Consider the following 21284-nt stretch of genomic DNA (forward strand, 5'->3'; position numbering starts at 1 on the left):
TCATCCCATCACCCAGGTATTAATCCCAGCATCTATTAGCTGTTCTTCCTGATGCTCTCCCTTTTTCCACTCCCCACTCTCCAACAGGTCCCAGTGTGTGTTGTTTCTCCTCATGTGTTCATGTGTTCTTATCAGTCAGCTCCAAGTTATAAGTGAGAACATGTGGTATTTGGTTTTCTGTTCTTGTGTTAGTTTGCTGAAAATAATGACCTCTAGCTCCATCCATGTCCCTGCAAAGGACATGATCTCATTCCTCTTTATGGCTGCATAGTATTCCATGGTGTATAGGTGCCACATTTTCTTTATCCAGTCTATCATTGGTCAGTATTTAGGCTGATTCCATGTCTTTGCTATTGTGAATAGTGCTGCAATGAACTTACATGTGCATGTATCTTTATAATAGAATGATTTATATTCCTTTGGGTATATATTCAGTAATGGGATTGCTAGGTTGAATTTTTTTTGGCCCTAGGTCTTTGAGGAATCCTCACACTGTCTTCCATAATGGTTGAACTAATTTACACTCTCACCAACAGTGTAAAAGCATTCCTTTTTCTCCACAGCCTCATCAACAGCTGTTTTTTTTTTTTTTTTTTTTTGACTTTTTAGTAATAGCCATTCTGAATGGTGTGAGATGGTATCTCATTGTGGTTTTTATTTGCATTTCTCTAATGATCGGTGATGTTGAGCTTTTTTTATATGTTTGTTGTCCATACCTGTGTCTTCCTTCGAGAAATGTCTGCTCAAGTCCTTTGTCCACTTTTTAATGGGGTTGTTTTTTTCTTGTAAATTTGTTCAAGTTCCTTACAGATACTGAATATCTTTGTTAGATAGATAGATTGGAAAATTTTTCTCCTATTCTATAGGTTGTCTGTTTACCCTGTTGATAGTTTCTTATATCCCATATGTCAATTTTTCATTTGTTGCAGTTGCTTTTGTTGTCTTCATCATAAAATCTTTCCTCATGCCTATGTCTTGAATGGTATTTCCTAGGTTGTCTTTGAGGGCTTTTATTTTTTTGGGTTTTATATTTAAGTCTTTAATCCATCTTGAGTTGATTTTTGTATATGGTGTAAGGAAGGGGTCCAGTTTCAATTTTCTGACTATGGCTAGCCAGGTCTCCCAGCATCATTTATTAAATAAAAAATCATTTTCCCATTGCTTGTTTTTGTCAGGTTTGTTTCCCATTGCTTGTTTTTGTCAGGTTTGTTGATGATCAGGTTGTAGGTGCATGGTCTTATTTCTGGGTTCTCTATTTCACTCCATTGTTAACCTTTTTTAGGTTGCCATATCACCTTATAAGATAGGTACAATTATTATTCTTATTTTGTTGATGAGGTAACAAAAGACAAGAGATCAAGTAAAACATTCTTAAGGTCATACAGCAAGAATCTAGTAGAACCAAGATTTACATAGACTCTGAGTCAAGGTTGCAGTATCTATGTTGCCTAAATAAACAGAGTGATGAGAATAAACACACCATACTTTCAGAACATAGAGGAGAGTATTCCCCAATAGAAGTAACTTTTTCTGTTGAATTCTGAAGGAAGAGTAGGAGCCAATCCATTGCGGCATTGGGGAGAGTACTACACAGAGAATACACCATATGCAAAGACTTCAAGTAAAAAAAGCAGACAGAGAGAGAGAGAGAGAGAGTGGCAGTTTGAGGAAACAAGTATGTCAGTTCAGCATTGTAGAGAATTATTATTGCAGACTGGGAAGAGCAAAGAGAACAACTAGTCAATGAATTTCAAAGAGGAGTATTTTTAAAATTGTGTAAATAATCATAGCCTTTTCAAATATTATTCTATTTGAACAATGCATTACATAATATAGTCTTCTGCCTACAAATTCACAGATTATAAACAAATAAAGAGAAGATAGAATGAAAATGTACTCATAGAGGATTTTGAAACCAATGTTATATATAAATTAAATCAGTCACAATTGGAAAGGAATTCTTTATTATGCTTTTAAATGAAAATCTATTTATTTTTCCATTTTAAAATTGTTACTCTGAGATCAAATATTTGAAAAATGTCTCACAAATTATTTACCTAATCAAAGTGAAGTTTCTAAATATGTGCTTGAATAAAGAGAGCTGCAAATTTCATGCAGATATTTTAATTTCATTTATTTAATTAGTTCTTTTGGAATAATAGCCATGAAATAGCTACCATGACACCTGGAGGCCTGGTGTTTCACACAAAAATTACATTTTCTTTTAGAAAGCAGATCATTAAATTGTCCTTTTAGGTACTAAGAAAAGGATACCATATTCACTCAGTGGTCTCTACAATCTTAAAGAAGAACTTTGAAAATAAAGCTCATAAGTACAACACCTAAAAAGTAGTTAGTACCTACTATGTGCCAGGTACTGTTCTAAGCACTTGAACTTTCCATATTATCTTTCAGTCCTTTAAAAATGTCATTCAACTGGCTGCTGGCCTCTATCGTTTCTGATGAGAAGTCAGGAATAATTCTTATCTGGTTCTCCATTTTATAATGCACTTGTTTTCTCTTATTACTTTTATCACTGGTTTTCTGCAGTGTCTCTAAATCCACTGTGGTAGTAGTTTGCTTTATTTGTTTGTATTTATCCTGTTTGAAACTTCTTGGATCTGTATGTTAATGTTTTTGATTAAACTTGAGAAAAGTTTAGCTAATTTTTTTCTTTTCTTTTTTTCTGGTCATTATCTCTTTCCTCTCTTAGTGGGGATCCAGTTACTGATATACTAAACTGATAGGTATTATTGTACAGGTCACTGTGGCTCTGTTTACTTTTCCTTAATCCTTTTTTTGTTTGTTTCAGTTATGTTTAAATTCATTAGTTGAAAATAATACTTTTAATAATAGTCATAATAATACAACTAATTGTACCTTTCAGGATGACAAGGAAACAACTCATTATCTTGAGAACTGGGTAAGTAGCAAAAAAGAATCAATCACTTACAATGTTTTCTTATATAAGCTCTACAACTATAATAAAAGAGGGTAAATGGCTCTTTGCAAAATTATTCCAGATAATAAATAGAAATAAAATTGATAGAAATATTATCACCTTAAGAATTGAACACTAATGGCTGCTAATGTAAAAAAGAGTGAAAATAAATACTACTTCTTTATTACAAAAGGGCATGTCATTACCTACACTCTAGCAAAGGGATCATGCATGAGTCTGATTATACCTCTGGATCCAGCTGCCATTTATTTTCTTTTTTGAAAGAGTAGAGAGAGACATATTGACCTATATTATTGGTATACATCAGAGACGAGTAGACTTGGCAAACTATATAGGTCTAATGGCCTAACTTCTTCAGCAGATAAACTATAAGGTAAATAAAATATAGAGTAGAATTCAACAGATTAAAGAAGACTGAAAAAACATATTAAGCTAAAAAATGGGCAAGACTAAAATAGAGCATCCAGGAAAACATATAGTAATAGAGCATCCAGCATAAAATATATAGGAATAGATGATAACAACATAAAGGAAGGATTACTTTAAAAGTCAGATTAGTGGTTACTTTCAGAAGGAGAGAAAGAACTGTGATTATAATAGGCACGTAGAAGTGTTCTCGTGGCTGACAAAGTTCTATTTTTGCTCTAGGTGGTGGTTACAGGGTTTTTGTCTCATAATAATTATATAAAATAATACATTAAACAATATGCATTTTGTAAGCTTTTCTGTATCTGTGTTTTAATGAATAAAATGGTTAAAAAATGCATACACAATATGCCATTCAGTATTCTCTATGTGTGCATGTATTTGTGTTTTTTAGTAAAGAAAATTCTACATATTTCCAGGAGCTTCATCTCTTAACTAGGATATTAAAAGAAAGGGTGACTCTAGAAGGCAGAGTTTTGTGACATCAAGGTTATAAGTCCAAGTTTATATTGACATTTTTAATGCTGTCAAAATAGGCCCCAAGAATGAACTAGAAGGGTGAAATAAAGAAAGGTACATTTCTCTACAAAATAACAGATCATGAATGTTGAATGTTTCCCTGGTAGATGCATAGGGAAAAGATGTAAGGAGGATTTTTTGAGAGAGGGAGAGTTGTGGATTTAATCTTATTCTCCCAAAAGACGGTGAAGTTCTAATCTCCAGTATCTGTGATTTTATTTAGAAATAGGGTGTTTGCTGATGATTATGTTAACATGAAGTTATTAGAGTGATCCCTAATCCAATGAAACTGTGTTTGTTTTAATAAATGGAAAATTTGGACACAGAAACAGATATGCATACAGGGAGAATGCCACATGAAGACCAAAGGAAAAAAAAGAGTGATTCATCCTTAAGCCATGGAATGCCAAAAATTTCCGGCAAACTATTGGAAGCTGGGAGAGAGTCATGGAACAGATTCTTCCTCACAGTTTTCAGAAGGAAACAACCTTGCTAATATCTCCATCTCAGACTTCTACCCTCCAGAAGTATAAGACAAAAAGTTTGTTGTTGAAGCCATTTAATTTGTGGTACTTTGTTATGGAAGCTGTAGCAAACTAACACAGAGAGGGAGCTTGCCAGAGCAACAAGATGGCAGATTCTGGACTACAGGGAAAAGCACAGGGAGAACTTGCCTGTGGGGGATGGCTAAGGAACTTCAGGACTAGAGGTGGTCAGGAGACAATTGTGAGAAATGCTGAGGAAGGGGCTGGAGTTTTCACAGGCGGGGGCCTTGAACTCTAAATTGGGATATTAAAGGAAAGGGGGATTTGAGAAGGCAGAGAATTTTGTACATCAAGGTTATAAATCCAGGCATATATTGAAGTTGTTAATATTTAGGTATTCTCTACGTCTATGAGTAAATACATGAGGAAGACTTGCACTGAAACAGAAAAGGAATATATGTATGTTATGAAAGATATCTAGATATAGATGATACGTGTGTATATTCATATACATGCAGTATATATTCACATTCTCACTGCATACTTACATACATACATACAAACAGGTATATAAACAAAAATGAGTCCACTATATGTTTAATTAATATTATTATACACTTATAATATTTGAATGTGAGAAAGAGAAAATGTACTCTTCATTCAGTGGCTTGTATCCTTTGCAGCTGTAAATAAAACAAGTTAAAAGGCAGCTAAAAAGATGAAATCACTGTCAAGGACAGACACACAGGAAAGCAGTTTTATTTTTAATGTTTTGAAGTCATAAGAGTTATTTCTGCAAGTGTGCTTGGTTATTTTTCCTTTTTTCATTTTCAGTGTTTGTCTTTCATGCCTTGTGGGCAAGGACATTTGTATTGCTATCTGCATTGCCCCTTCACAATAATGTCTTCCATTCAGCTCTCTCAGGACAGCATACAAAGCCCATAAATTAGAACAACTGCCATTAAAAGATTGTGTGGGAAGCTCTGTTGGTTATAAAATGTTCAAAGCCTTAAAGTGCTAGAGTCAATTACCGGGGCAATTAGAGGGTGACTTTTTGCTATGGATACTACTTCAAGTGACCCTGACACTAAGAGAGCTGGGCCCACACACTTTCTTCCTAAATCAGTAGGCCTTGGGCAGACTGATGTCCTAAATCAGCAAACAATATAGAAAGGGTATAGAAAGTTACAGAAACAGAAGGAGGGACTGTAGAGATGAGTATTTAACTCTGGACCACATATAATAAGAGCTGCCATTTGTGGAATATCTACTAGGTGCTCAGTATCTATTTTCTAACCCCTTTATATACTGTTGCATTACTTAAACCAGAAAGCCACACATTAACATTGGTATTATTGTTATTCTCATCGTACAGAAAAAGTAACTGAGACTCAGAATTTCTATGTTAATGGACGTGTACAAATAAGAATCATATCCAGCAACTGAACTTAATCTGACAACCAAACCTGTACTATTTCAACTTCACCAAGCTGAGAAAGAAAAAAAAAAATGATTTACAATCTGTTATAAGCCCTTTTTCCCCAAAAGTTCATGTTTCAACCTATTCTTGACAAAAGAGCTGATCCTGGTTGTGCTGCTACAGTAGTTCGCAAGAGAAGGAGCTGACAGGTCTTAGAACTTCTTCCAGTCTGGTCCTTAAGCAACTGCTAATAATAGGATACTTCTCTCATATGCTTGTCAGCAGCAACTGCTTAGGAAGTATGAGTCCATGACAGTACCTGTCGGTGGAATTCCAGGTAGAGAAAGAAATCACTGTCGTCTAGATACATTGGACATCTGGTAACATCAAATTGGGGAAATAAGTTACAGATTAGGTAATTTTTTAAACCTGAGTGTATATTTCACTGTTTTTCTCATTGTTATTGAGAAAAACAACCACTTCTTTGTATTTAAAAAAAATTTTTTTTGAGATGGAGTTTCGTTCTTGTTGCCCAGGCTGGAGTGCAATTGGATCACCATAACCTCCGCCTACTGGGTTCAAGCAATTCTCCTGCCTCAGCCTACCGAGTAGCTGGGACTACAGGCACGTGCCACCACACCCGGCTAATTCTTTTTTTTGAGTAGAGATGGGGTTTCTCCATGTTTGTCAGGCTGGTCTTGAGCCCCCGACCTGAGATGATGTGCCTGCCTCGGCTTCCCAAAGTGCTGGGATTACAAATGTGAGCCATCCTGCTTGGCCAAAACAACCACTTCTTACTGAACACATCAGGAAAGAAGTAACCTTCAATGCAGGCACAATTACAGTTGAAAAATACTTTCAAGTGTTAACTACCATTATAGCCACAGACACCCTTCTGTCAGATTCCAGGAATTTGTCAGAAACAGCAGGACTCACAGGAAAAGCTTCTTAAAAATATTCAGGGCATCTTTTCTCTGACCCCAAAACACCAAAATCAAACAAACAAAACCAAAATGGCCAACACATCCACTCTCCAGCAACAGAATTAAGTCTCTGTTCATAAAAGATTTGTAGGGAGAACAACATCATCATAAAACACAACCAAACTCAACAACACTTAGTCTTTTTGACATTAACTCCTGCAAAATGTGCTGGGTGAGCAGAAACACAGGAGGAAGTGTTGCTCACAAAAGCTTTTGAGAAATAACAGGACTTTCTTCCACAGAAACAAAAACCTCACTGGGCCAGCCAAACAAAAGGACTCAGCTGCTAGCAGGAGGAAAAACCTCTTCTTCCTTCTCTTCTCGGAAAAAAAAACAAAGAAATGTTAGTGAAGCAGAAATCATTTTGCATTACCTGACTTTTGAGCAAAAGCATATCTTTTAACACCGAAAGAATGGTTCTTTTTGAAATAATATTTTAGAAAATGAAAAAGTAGAAAAATGGAAGAAGAAATATCAGAAACATGTTTTTTTTTGTGGGGAGTGTGGGTAGTGGGAAGTAGACTGCTCAACGTGCTTTTAAAAAATACATCTGGGGTTAAAGTATACTAAACAAGCAGGTTTTCAAAGATGGTGGCCAAAATGTTAATGGAATTCCTCATGGAGCAATAAATCTCTCCTGTTATAATCCAGGATTTAAGGAGGGGAAACAATGATGTGGTAGCAAGAGCTGTTATTTGAAAAGGCAGCTTCTTAATCTTGTGTTGTTTTGAGAATTAAAGCAGATAATAAATGTAAGCAGTAGGATGTAACAACAATGGTGATTTTTCTTTATTTTTCTCCTTTTAAAAATACTATTGTCAGGCCTCTGAGCCCAAGCTAAGCCATCATATCCCCAGTGATCTGCACATATACACCCAGATGGCCTGAAGCAACTGAAGATCCACAGAAGTGAAAACAGCTTAACTGATGACATTCCACCATTGTGATTTGTTTCTTCCCCACCCTAACTGTACTTTGTAATCTCCCCCACCCTTAAGAAGGTTCTTTATAATCTACCCCACCCTTAAGTAGTTTCTTTGTAATTCTCCCCACCCTTGAGAATGTACTTGGTGAGCTTCACCCCCTGCCCCCAAAACATTGCTCTTAACTTCACCGCCTATCCTCAAACCTATAAGAACCAATGATAATCCTACCACCCTTTGCTGACCCATTTTTCTGACTCAGCCCGCCTGCACCCAGGTGAAATAAACAGCCAGGTTGCTCACACAAAGCCTGTTTGGTGGTCTCTTCACATGCACGTGTGAGACAACTATCAATCCAACCTGAAGATATCCATGGTCTTTGGTGAGTGGGGATAAAAACTAGAAGATTCAATGAGTTACTTTACTATTAAAATTATAAAGAGTCTGCCAAAAATTAAGTAAACTGTTTTGAAATAACAGATCACCAAACAAAAGACAGCTTCCTAAATTTAGTATTCAATAAGCTGATTCCTGAACATTTTCTTAAATGATATTGACTGGTAACGATTTCTTAGCTACCATAATCAAAGGTCGAAGTCATGCTATTTGGTAACAACAGCAATAAAGACAAACATTGAGCAATAACTGGGTCAATTAATCTTCATAACAAACCTATAGATAATGTTGTTTCTATTATCTCTATTTTATAAAAGCTTGATAATATTTAAAGACATCACCTGAGTTCAGTAAAGTAGCAAGTAGAAAAGCCAGGGTTTGAACCTAGATTTACTTGGCTCCATAGCCCATGCTTTAAACTTCTATATAATAGTACAGTTGACCATTCAACAACATGGGTTCAAACTGTATAGGTGCACTTATATGCAGATGGTTTCTCAATAAATATATTGGAAAACTTTTTGGAGATTTGTGACAATTGGAAAAACCCCAAGATGAATTTCATAGCCTAGAAATATTGCAAAAACTTAAGATAAAGTTAGATATGTCATAAATTTTCTTATTTATGATTTTCTTAATAATATGTTCTTTTATCTACTTCATTATAGGAACATAGTATATAATACATATGACATACAAAATAGGTGTTAATTGACTATGTTACTGGCAAGGCTTCCTGTCAATGAATACCAGTAGGCTATCCATAGTTAAGTTTTGGGGGAATCAAAAGTGATATGTGGATTTTCAATTGTGCAGGTATCTGCACCCCAACCCCACATTGTTTAAGGGTCAGCTATACATGCTTTCCTGCAAAGAGAAGTCTAGAGATCTGAAGGCACGAGAAAGCACTGCATTCCTAACTCTCTCATTTGGTAAAAAAAGCATCAAACTCTCTGACCTATAGTTAATAATCTCAGAAACACATATCTAACTAAAGTTCTTTATCATCTTTAGAGCAGATTGAGGGCCAATAGAAGAAATAACAGCCTTGCAGCCTAGCAGCATCACAGGCAAGTAAATAAAACTAAAAACAGAATTACCATATGATCCAGCAGTCTCACTTCTGTATATTTACACAAAATATTTTGAAGTTAGTCAAAGAGATATCTGCAACCTCATGTTCACTGAAACAATGATAGCCAAGTTATAGAATCAACCTAAGTGTTCATTAAGAGATAAACTGATAAAGAAAATGTGGTTTATATAAATAATGGAGTATGATTCACCCTTTAAAAAGGAGAAAATTTTGTCATTCATGACAACATAGATGGAATTGGAGAACACAATGTTAAGCAAAATAAGTCCAGCACAGAAAGATAAACAGTCTGTACTCTCATTTATATGTAGAATTGAAAACAATTGAACTCATTGAAGCAGAGAGTAGAATGGTGGTTACAGAGGTTGGAGGTGAGAAGAATGAGGAGATGATGGTCAAAGAGTACAAAATCTCAGACAGGAGGAATATATATATATATATATATATATTTTGAGTTCTATTGCACAGCCTGGTGAATATAGTTAATAATAGACTATTGTACATTTCAAAATCTAAATTTCACATGTTCTCACCACAAGACATGTTAAATATTTGAGGTGATGGATATGTTAACTAGCTTAATTTTTCCACATCATATTAATAAGTTATAATATCACTTTGTATGCCATAAATTTATACAACTATAAGTTGCCAATTTACAATAAAAAATAAAGTTTAACCCAGTTCTCTGTTGAAATAAAAAAGACTATTCAGTGGATCTGTTTGTCATTCACATGACCTTTTTGTTGTAAGATGGATGGTGGGTCAGTGGGTGGTTGCAATTTTTTAAAAAAATTTATACAGGAAAATGGTTTAATGGACTCAGTTCTACATGGCTGGGGAGGCTTTACAATCATGGTGGAATGCAAGGAGGAGCAAGTCACATCTTACATGGATGGGAGAGCTTGTTGAGGGAAACTCCCCCTTGTTAAACCATTAGATCTCTCGAGACCTATTCACTATCACAACAGCACAGGAAAGACCTGCCCCCATGATTCAATTACCACCCACCGGGTCCCTCCCACAATACTTGGGAATTCAAGATGAGATCTGGATGGGGACACAGCCAAACCATATCAGCTCCTCATAATACAAAGGGAAATTCAGAATACTTAAATATAGTTCTTTGAATATATAGAAATACTCACTAATAAATGTTTTATCATGGTATCATGATTTATTTTAATTGAAAACTTTTAAAATCTCATTGTGAATATTTTTCTAGAAAAGTGAATAGAAACCTTTTTCTCTAGTCACATGCCAGTTTACAACTCTGCTGGCTTGAAACCTAAAAATAACAAACATCATATTTTATTAAAGTATTTATAACTGACTTTTCTGCTCAAGGTACTACAAAGCAGTTGATTTTTTACCATATACCATAATGTGAAATAGATATTTTGTCTTGTGTCTCCTGCTTTTGCCAGCATTTATGAGTCAAACAGCATCCAGACAAAGAAAGAAAGGACCAAAGCCAAAGTGTGTAAGCATTCTTATATTGACAACATGTTTCAAAGACAAAAGAGGAGTGGGTTGGATTAGACAGGAAAGAAAACAAAATAAAACAAAATAGTTAAAATTAGTTTTCTTTTTCTACTTCTTAAAATTAAAAAAAAGTATTTCCAGGAGAAACTAAAATGAGAAGGCTGATTTGAGGGATGAGCTACATAGATGTATGATGGTATGCTGACGTGAAGAGTCCTAGCAAGAGAAGTTATAATATGGAGGGAGGAAAATAGTAGAGGCACCAAGGCAGAGTTGTTGTAAGGCATAAGGAATGAACTCTGCTGAGGTTGATCTTGCAGTTTTAATACAGTACAAAAAGCTAAGGAGGAGTAAAGGCTTTTACTTCCCACTGAAGTGATACAAATAATGTGCATTTAAAGGAGTAGTGCCTGGTTTGGAAAAGACCTGTCTGTTTAGCAGAAACCACCCTAGTCATGGAATTAGGACCATACTGGACTCCTTTAGGGGAAAGGTAGTTAGTATAATACAATATTCTGGCTTTATAATGATTAGAGTTGTAAAATCATAGAGCTGAGACTTTAGGACTTGCATAGTTTATTTATTTTTTTATTTTATTATTATTTTTTGAGACGGAGTCTCGCTCTGTCGCCCAGGCTGGAGTGAAGTGGCCGGATCTCGGCTCACTGCAAGCTCCGCCTCCCGGGTTTACGCCATTCTCCTGCCTCAGCCTCCCGAGTAGCTGGGACTACAGGCGCCCGCCACCTCGCCCGGCTAGTTATTTTTTTTGCATTTTTTAGTAGAGACGGGGTTTCACCGTGTTAGCCAGGATGGTCTCGATCTCCTGACCTCGTGATCCGCCCGTCTCGGCCTCCCAAAGTGCTGTGATTACAGGCTTGAGCCACTGCGCCCGGCCAGGACTTGCATAGTTTATTATCCAACCGTTACAGAGAATGAAGGATCAGAGAAATAAGCAAAATACTTAAGTCTATAAATTATTGGTAAAGAAGATAGCATTATATATAAGTAGTGTAAAGACACATAATGTTCTGTCTAATCACCTTTATAGTTCCACACTTATAGTTATATATCTTTAGATATAGTGTCTAACTAAAAATAAGTTTGTTTATTGACTCAATGAATAAATGAACACACTTAACACTGCCCCACCCCCCGCCATATTCCCAGAGGGCTAATGAGGAAGAAATTTAACCAAAAATAATCCATCTAATGGAACATAGACTTTGGATTCCAACAGGCTTAAGTTCAAATCCCAAAATCCACTATTTTTAAAATCTGTGAACTTGGGAAAATTGTTAAATCTTTTAATTTTTGCGTGTGTAAATTGGGCATGAAAGAGTTGTGTACAACTTTGGCATTAAGAAAAAGCTCAAAAAGCACTTCGTAGAATTATCATTTCTATGATATTCCTTATTATTACATTATCATATTTTTTAGACCCTTAGGCTTCTTTTATATCACTCTTCAAATCAAGTGCCAATGGGTTTAGGGTGGGTCTAAAATAAATTGGGGTGCTAGGAGGTTCCCCGGTTACAGGGATGGCCACTATGGGTAACAAAGGTATTGGAGATGGTGGGATAGAATTACTACTCAAAATTAACTATTGACCCCAAGGGCACAGGGTTGTAGCTAAGTAGGGCTTCAGGTCTCTCACTTCTGCTTCAATTAAAGAAACTTTGCTTTAAACGGACATATGATTTGGTTAAGATTTTATTAGAAAAAAAAAAGCAGAGTTTCCACTCCTACAGTAAAGTTTTGGCAACTACTAACTCATGTTTGATTTGTGCATATATGCTGTTTACTTGGGACACGTATCATACTTGTGCTTATCATTGTTTTGTTAATTGATAGTGAAGACAAAGGTAAGAGCAATCTTTTTTCATAATGAATATACAATGATCAAAACATGAAGCATCTTGAAGAAAACTTGAGAAAAATTTAAAAAAAATTTTCTTTATAGCTCTTCTTGCAAAATAGCTACCATTATTACCATATAATAAGCTCTAGACAATTAAATGAATAATGAATAAATCAACTTTAAACATGAAAGTGTGATAAACATATTGCTTACAAAAAGTAAATAATGAACATACATGGGAAGAAACACCTTTTGGGATAAATGATTAATATTACCATTCAGTTATTAACTCTCACCCTCATCTTTATCAGTTGGCCAATATCTAACTCTGCATATTCATTCAGCAAAAGTTGGAGATCTCTGAGCAGACTCAAGAATGGTGTTTAAAATTTTACTCCTTCATGGCAGTTCAGAGTGATATTCCTTCCATAACACAAAGATTTGTAAAATAATGTAGATCTATTTAAAATTCCAGAGCATTTTTCAATAAAATATTTGTATATTTTTGTTTCTAAAAATAGAAATAAGAATGTACAGAAGGACAATTGACTGAAAATAATCTACCAGTGACAACACTCTGATTCTGTAATTCATTCCCAAGTGGAAAAGTATAACCAATGTATTTTCTTATTAGTTCTGTTTACTTGTTCAGATTAAAAAAACAAAGAACAAAAAACAAAAACCAACAAAAAAAAACCACTTATCACTGTATTCTAGAGAGAGCAAATAAAAAGAGAAGACCTCATTGTAAAACTACACTTTAACAGTAACAGCAACAAAAAGGCTCTCTTCTTCATTTCAAATATTAACTATGATAATAATGTACAGAGTCAAACAAAACTCTGAACATGACATACAGAGTCGAACAAATATAGAGTCATGATTTGTGTGTACTGATAATATCTGTCCTTCATGTGATCCCATATTCATGAATTAATAATCCTCTCAAAGTGATGAGAACTAGGTTATTAACATGAACTTTGACTATTTGGCTTACTCATGGTTAATCACAAGAAAGGAAACAACAGTAACACAAAACTCAATCTGGTCTCTATCACATTCATCTCAAAGTGAAACCCAGTAACACTGATCCTTTAATCATGAAATAATATTTTTGAAGATGAGTGAGTGGTAGGCTTATTTTTTTACAATCTTCAGAGAACCCAATAGATGCAAACACACATGATAAAAAGGTTTGCTGAGTTTCATCATTAGACCAATTATAGATGAATTCTCTCTTGAACCCACATGATTTAAATGTGCCCATTCTTACTCCTTACCATGGCCTCCTGCCTATTAAGGTCTTTGCTTCATGCAAATTCCTTTGGCTGAAGTGCCCTTCTCCAAACTATTTCTTGTCCCTGGAAAATCTCCACCAGTCTTTCAAGCCTCAGTTCAACCTTCCTTTTCTCCCAGGTAGCTATAACCTCTCCTTCTTTTATGTCTCTTCTATGACACTCTTCTTGATTAGTACTCAAAATGATCTAACTATTTACATGTCTACTTTCCCAGTAGGGTGTGAGCCTCTTGAAGAACATTTTGGAAATTTTTAAAAAATTTTCTTTATAGCTCTATTTTCTTGCAAAAATCTGTTATATAATAAGCTCTAAATGATTAAATGAACAAATAAATAAACTTTAAGTAACTACTGTTATAAAGCAAGTAAATCTAAAAGTCAGGATATGGCACCTTTTCTAACTCTACACAATTGTACTGCAGTATATTTGCCATTTATACCTATGTTTCTTTTCAAATTAACATTTTCTTTTCAGGATTAAAAACTAGAAGCTCAATCAGTTACTGTTTTCCTGTTGGAATTGTGGAGCCTGCCAGAAATAAAATAAAATGCTTCAGAACACTGACCACCAATAAAAAAGATAGTATAATCTCTTCTTTACACTCAGATTAATACCCTACTTCTATCCAAATCTTAATGTAAATAAGATCAATGTTCAATTACTAGTTGAATGCTTACCATACAGAAGCAAAGGACATGACAGTCACATTTCCTTGTCCTAATGAAATGCACACTCTTTGTAGAGATGAGAAAAAATAAATCTCAAAAGCAAGTGAAAATTTAAGGTAATATGCTACAATAGGACATGGGAAGGAAGGGAGTGCACTCCTCTTCTGAGAGAGATAAATCATTGAGTGTTAGTTGGAACGGATGAGCTTTACTAATGAAAGGGAAACAAGCGATATGAATCATACAGTAAAAATACATATTGCATATTTGAGAAGCAATGATAATAATAAAGTCCACACAACTCTAAGTGGCAGGTCCTAGGACTCTTGCCTGTCTTCTGGCCCACCTATCTGTCCAACTATGTCTCTTGCAACTTCTTTCACACTTGACTAGGTTTAGGCCTGTGCTCTGTTCTGACCATGCTCTTTTCTACTTTGGGGCTTTTGCACCCATTGGTATTTCTGCATGAAGTGATCTCTTCCTATATTTCATAAGGAAACAACATACTTAAGGAAACATACATAATGACTCAGTTTAATGATCACCTTCTGAAAAGGCCTTCCTTGACCTCTGTTCATTTCAGTTATCATTATGACCTGCTTTTATCCTAACAGCATTTCCTAATTTATAAGTAATACATATACAGATACATACACATATATCTATATCTGTATATCTGTATCTTTATTTGTCTCTCTCACACATTTGTTTCCTTATATATTATTTTACCTTCTGTCTCCCCCAAATAAATAAGTGTTTTGAGGACAGAGATGATGTATTTTTCACTCACCAATATAAATTGTACGAACTTGTAGTAACTTAACTTTTCCGGGACTAATTTTCTTCGATTATCAAATAAAATCATAATAAAACAACAGGTAAACACTATTATTACATTATTGATAATTGAGGAAAATCCTCAATCCACATAGGATTGTTTGGAGGAACAAACTAACATAAAATGGCATCTTAAATATAACGTTTCCTACTGTTTAGAGTTTTTGAAAAACTCCCCCAATTTTCCTATATTCAAAAGCATAGAGCTATAAATAGCTATGATATATGAGTTGAAAAGAAGATCTCAAACTTTTTTTGTCAGTCTTAGTTGATCAATGCCCTTCCTTGGCCTCCAACACATGCCTTTATGGAAAGTGAAGTTGAAGAAACTAAAAAAGAAAATTCATTTGGAAAACATTGAATTAACAATATTTTTGTCTCTACTCTCTTATAGGGGAAGAAAGAGGGATGCTTTCTCCTCAACCCAAGTTTAGAGAAAGGGGTTCAATGGGTTGACTCAGAATTCATGATATGTCTCCCAGATTGCAAGGGTCATAAATCCAGATAATTGCCTCCTCCTGAAAAAATATGTGATAGACTGTGGCTAGAGCTCTTCCACCTGAAAACAGAAGGAAGACTGGGAGCCGCAGTGAAGAGGAGCTGAAATTCTTCAGACAACAGGGAAAATGTATGTTTCCCATGAATTAGATATGAGTTGAAAGGAGGGAAACTGGCAAGGGATGCTCATTAAAGAGACTCTACTCAAGATGAATGCCTGAACTTCAATAGAAGGGTGGACCAGTGGAAGCTCAGGGACAAGAGAGAGTTAAATGTGGTTATCCAAAGGAAGCCTTGCTTCTATCTAGAAAACCAAAGTTTTGTCAGCAGGAGGACAGCTCAGTTCTATCCAGAAAACCATAGTCTTGAGTTTGCCAGCAGGAGGAACTCAGATGAACCCAGAAAAGCCCCAGGAAGGATAAAGACCTGCAGATTATACATCTATCATCAGAAGGGTATTGAAACTAAATTATAATTATACTACTCATAAAACTAAGTACTTTTCCCATGATTGCTCTCTCATCTCTGCTCTATTCCAGAAAGATAAAAAACAAAACAAAACAAAACAAAAAAACCACAAGCAAATAGGTTGAAAAAAGAAGTAAATCTTATTCCCTTCTCTGCTGTAGATTTTTTGGCATGAGGCAGGATAGGGTTGGGGAAGAGGATACATTTTAAGTCAAATAAGAGTTCATACTTTTTATTTTGCACTTGACTGTGTTAAATTTATGAGACTATTAGAATAAAGTAGATTATATTATAAATGATCTGCCTGAGATTGTATCAAAAGGAGAGGTGAACTAATTCCTAGAGGGGTTTGTGAGAAGGCAGAGAGAAAAAAATGAAGTTGGTTTCTGCTTTTACCTTACTAAGTTCAGTTTATTCGGTGAACTAGGTATGAATGTATTCACAAGGCTTCACATAGCATTGAAAGTTAATGAATGGCAGTGATCTAAACATTTGTTATACAATAGGTGCTTCATATATATGATTTCTCTGCTCCCTCTTCCAATGAAATATTCTTTCGAAAACATAGTACAGGCCTATCTCATTTTATTGCCCTTCTCTTTAGTATACTTCACAGATATCACATTATTTACAAATTGAAAGTTTGTGGTAACCCTGCATAAAGCATGTCTATTGGCACCATTTTTCCAACAGTATGTGTTCACTTCATGTCTGTGTGTCACATTTTCTTTTGGTAATTCTCATAATATTTCAAAATTTTTAATTATTATTATATCTGATATAGTAACATGTGATCAGTGGTCATTTATGTTACTATCATAATAGTTTTGGAGTGCCACAGAATATGCCCATATACGATGATGAATTTAACTGATAAATGTGTATGTCCTTACTCACCAAATATGTCCTTACATCTTCTCGTTCCCTCTTCTTGGGCTTACCCTATTCCCCAACACTCCGAGGCTAAATAATAACCCTTAAATGGCTTCCAAATGTTCAAGTGAAAGGAGTAATCACACACACATCCTTTAAATCAAAATCTAGAAATGATTATGCTTAGTGAGGAAGGCAAGGTGAAGGCTGAGGTAGGTAGAAAGCTAGAACTCCTATGCCAAACAGTGAAATTATAAATACAAAGGAAGAGTTCTTGAAGGAAATTAAAAGTGTGACTCCATTCAAGTCATGAATGATAAGAAAGCAAAAGAGCCTTATCACTGATATGGAGAAAGTTTTAGTGGCCTGAGTAAAGATCAAACTAGCCATACCAGTCTCCTAAGCTAAAGCCTAATCCAGAGCAAGGCCCTAAATCTCTTCAAGTTTGTGAAGACTGAAAGAGGTGAGAAAACTGTAGAAGACAAGTTCGAAGGTAGCAGAGGTTGATTTGTGAAGTTTAGGGAAAGAAGCCATTTCCATAACATGAAAGTGCAAGGTGAAGCAGGAAGTGCTGAGGTAGAGAAGTTGCAGCAAGTTATCCAGAAAATCTATCTAAGATTATTGATGAAGGCAATTATATTAAACAACAGATTTTCAATGTAGACAAAACAGCCTTGTATTGGAAGAAGATGACATTTAGGACTTTGGTAGCTAGGGAGAAGTCAATGCTTGGCTCCAAGACTTCAAAGAACAGGTTGACTCTCTTGGTAAGGGCTTATGGAGCTGGTGACTTTAAGTGGAAGCCAATGCTTATTTACCAGTCCCCAAATCCTGGAGCCCTTAAGAATTATGCTAAATCTACTTTGCCTGTACTCTATAAATGAAACTGCAAAGCCTGGATGATATCATGTCTGTTTATAGCACGGTTTACTGTATATTTTAAGCCTACTGTTGAGATCCACTGGTCAGAAAAAAAGATTCCTTTCAAAATATTATTGCTCATTGACAATGCACCTAGTCACCCAAGAGCTCTTATGCAGATGTGCAAAAACATTAATGTTTTCATGTCCACTAACACAATATCCATTCTACGGCCCAGGGATCAAGGGGTGATTTTAATTTTTAAAAGTCTTATCATTTAAGAAATACTTTTATAAAGTTATAGCTGCCATAAATTGTGATTCCTCTGATGCATTTGAGTAAAGTAAATTGACAATCTTCTGGATGCCATTAGGGTGATTCGTGATTCATGGGAGGTGGTTAAAGTCTCAACAAAAGCAGGAGCTTGAAAAAAGTTGATTCCAACTCTCATAGATGACTTTGAAGAATTCAAGACTTTGGTGGAGAAGTAACTGCAGATGTAGTGGAAACAGCCAAAGAACTAGAATTGTAAATGGAGCCTGAAGGTGTGACTGAATTGCTACAATCTCATAATAAAACTAACAAATGAAGAGTTGTTTCTTAGGAACAAACAAAGAAAGTGGTTTCTTGAGATGGAATCTACTCCTTTGGTGAAGATGTGAATATTGTTGAAATGACAACAAAGGATTTAGAATATTGCCTAAACTTAGTTGATGAAGCAGCAGCAGGGTTTGAGAGGACTGACTCCAATTTTGAAAGAAGTTCTAATGTGGGTCAAATGCTACCAAACAGTATCACATGCTACAGAGAAATATTTCCTGAAAGGAAGAGTCAATTACTGTGGAAAACTTCAATGTCTTAGTTTTAAAATTTGCCATAGCCACTCCATCTTTTTCAGCAGTCACCACCCTGATCAGTCAGCAGTCATCAACATTGAGGCAAGATCTTCTGCCAGAAAAAGATGATTGACTCACTGAAGGTTCAGATGATCATTAGCATTTTTTAGTTATAGAGTATTTTTTAAATTAAAGTGTTTTTGAATGTAGTACTGTTGCATAGTCAATAGACTACAGTATTGTGTAAACATAACTGTTACGTTCACTGAGAACAAAAATAAATTATGTGACTTGCTTTATTATGGTATTCACGTTATTGTAGTGGTTAGAATGAGCCTGCAATATCTCTGAGGTATGCATATGTAAACTTTTTCAATAATTTTGAAGCTTTTCCTTGAATATCCCACATAATATTTCATACTATAATAAACTTTCACTGAATCATTTATAGATTAAAAACCTAGGCAGAGGTCAGTCTTGCCTTATATGATTTAGCATGGATGAGCAATGTGGTTCTGGGAAGCTCCTTCATCTAAAGGTTGAAATGCAGGAACAGAGTAAATTTGCATCCAGTGGACTATATCCATCATCTGATAGGAGACAGCAAGTAGCCAGAGTGCAGCAAGAGAATCAGGGGCCTGTTGCCCTCTGTAAATCAGAAAGTCTCCTTATAAATACAGTAACAAGCCTGTCTGGTATCCTAGAATTGAGAGCGGATGAAGTGAGAAGCCACCTGGTATCTTTTTCTGAGGAATTTTTTTATAGACTGACCTTAAATGATTATATCTGTGAATAAATTCTGTGAATAAATTACCTCATGCTTCTATTATCCAACCAATCAATGCAAGCTTTTCTTTCTCTGCCTTTTCTTTTCCAACATAGGTGAACACAGCTTAAGAGATGACCCAAATGGAGCTTCCCTCTAGAACAAGACCTTTCCAGCCTCTGCTTGAACCCTTCTAGTAATAGAGAACTCACTACATTACAAAGCCCCATCCTCTAGAATGAGGTAGTGTTCATTTTTCTCAAGTTTTTATGTTCCCTAAGCCAAAATCTGCTGCCCAGTAACACCTACTCTCCCTACCTCTGGAATGACAGAATTCTTTTCTATTACTTATTGAGTACTTACTCTGTGAGACAGCTGCTTTGATTAAGTTGTTGATGCTTGGGGGCATAGCAGTGAGCAAAACAAAGTTTTCTACTCTCCTAGAGCTTATATTCTAGTGTACGCAAATACATATATTTATAATGCAATGTTTGGTTGTGATACATACTATGAGGAAAAATAAAGCCCTGAATAAAGTGAGAAAAAAATCCACATGAAAAGTGTGTTACAGGCACAAATAATAGCCAAGTACAAAAGCTGTAGGCAGGAACATACTTAGAACTTTGGAACAGTTGTAAGAAATCTAGTGTTACTGAAGATGCATGGGCAAGGTGAAATTGATGAAAGATGAAGCCAAAGAGGTAGTCAGGGGCTGGCAAACTATGTTAGGGCTATGGATTTTGATTAAGTGGGAAGGGAAGCTAGCAGATAGTTTGCAGCTGGGGTTGATATACTCTAATTTATGTTTTTAAAAAATTACTCAAGCTGTTGTGTTAATAGACTGTAGAGGGTGCAAAGTGGGAACAGGGACCAGTTTGAATACTACTGCAGTAGTCTGACCAAGAAGCTATATGATTTGGATTACAGCAGCAAGAGCAGAGTTGGTGAGGATAGACTAACAGGATTTGCAAATGAACTGGATGTGAGTGTGAGTCAGAAAGAGAAATCAGGGATGATTCTTCTATTTTGGCCTACACAATTGGATATCATTTGATGAGCCAAAACCAGAAAATTTTGGTTTTGGAAAATAAAATTAAGAGTTGCGTTTTGTATATGTTAATCTTAAAATGTCTATTAGATATTTATCACATCAAAGATGATATTAAATATAAGCACAGAGAAAAAACATAAGCATAGGGATGGAACTTATGAAACCTGAAGTACAGATCCTGATGAGACGACCTAGGAGAAGAGGTTGATAGAGAGATAAGGAGGTACCAACACTGAATCTTCGGGAACTCTGGGCTTTAGAGGTTAAAGAACAAAAACATTTGAGAACCTCTGTAATTTCCTTATCTAAACTTGTCTACTTGTATATCATCACAGATACATCTTGGGAGCACATTATTGGAAAACCAAACTAGCTTCTTCCCAGAATACCTGATATCCTTCATGAAAATGAAATGTTGTTGCTAGGACTTGAGAAACAAGGAAAAACAAGCCAGAAGCTCCAAAATATTTTTTTTATTTTCAATTGACTAATGAATCAAATGTTTCACTCTAACAGACGTCCCATCTCCATTCCATTACTAACATTTTTAACTCAAAGGCATCATGAATACAAAT

General features: G+C 35.4%; 1 protein-coding gene and 1 long non-coding RNA gene across 10 annotated transcripts in view; one reads left to right on the forward strand and one right to left on the reverse strand.

The window, feature by feature from the left end:
* DLG2 (discs large MAGUK scaffold protein 2) overlaps nt 1-21284 on the reverse strand; it is a 1315102-nt gene that overhangs the window by 580698 nt on the left and 713120 nt on the right. Inside the window, exon 6 of one of the 9 annotated variants that reach the window (XM_033207415.1) lies at nt 1948-6131. The exons of the other annotated variants lie outside the window; for them this stretch is intronic. Coding sequence (XP_033063306.1) covers nt 6091-6131 — 41 coding nt within the window. The 3' untranslated portion in view covers nt 1948-6090. Of the gene's footprint in view, nt 1-1947; nt 6132-21284 lie in introns of those variants that run through there. 9 annotated transcript variants of the gene reach the window in all.
* Nucleotides 7835-19503, forward strand: LOC117081460. Its single transcript, XR_004436169.1, has 3 exons — nt 7835-8054; nt 9750-9753; nt 19490-19503. It is a non-coding gene; the product is annotated as an uncharacterized LOC117081460 (long non-coding RNA).

The sequence above is a fragment of the Trachypithecus francoisi genome, unplaced genomic scaffold, assembly GCF_009764315.1.
Source record: "Trachypithecus francoisi isolate TF-2019V2 unplaced genomic scaffold, Tfra_2.0 Lachesis_group8, whole genome shotgun sequence".
Classification (NCBI taxonomy): domain Eukaryota; kingdom Metazoa; phylum Chordata; class Mammalia; order Primates; family Cercopithecidae; genus Trachypithecus; species Trachypithecus francoisi.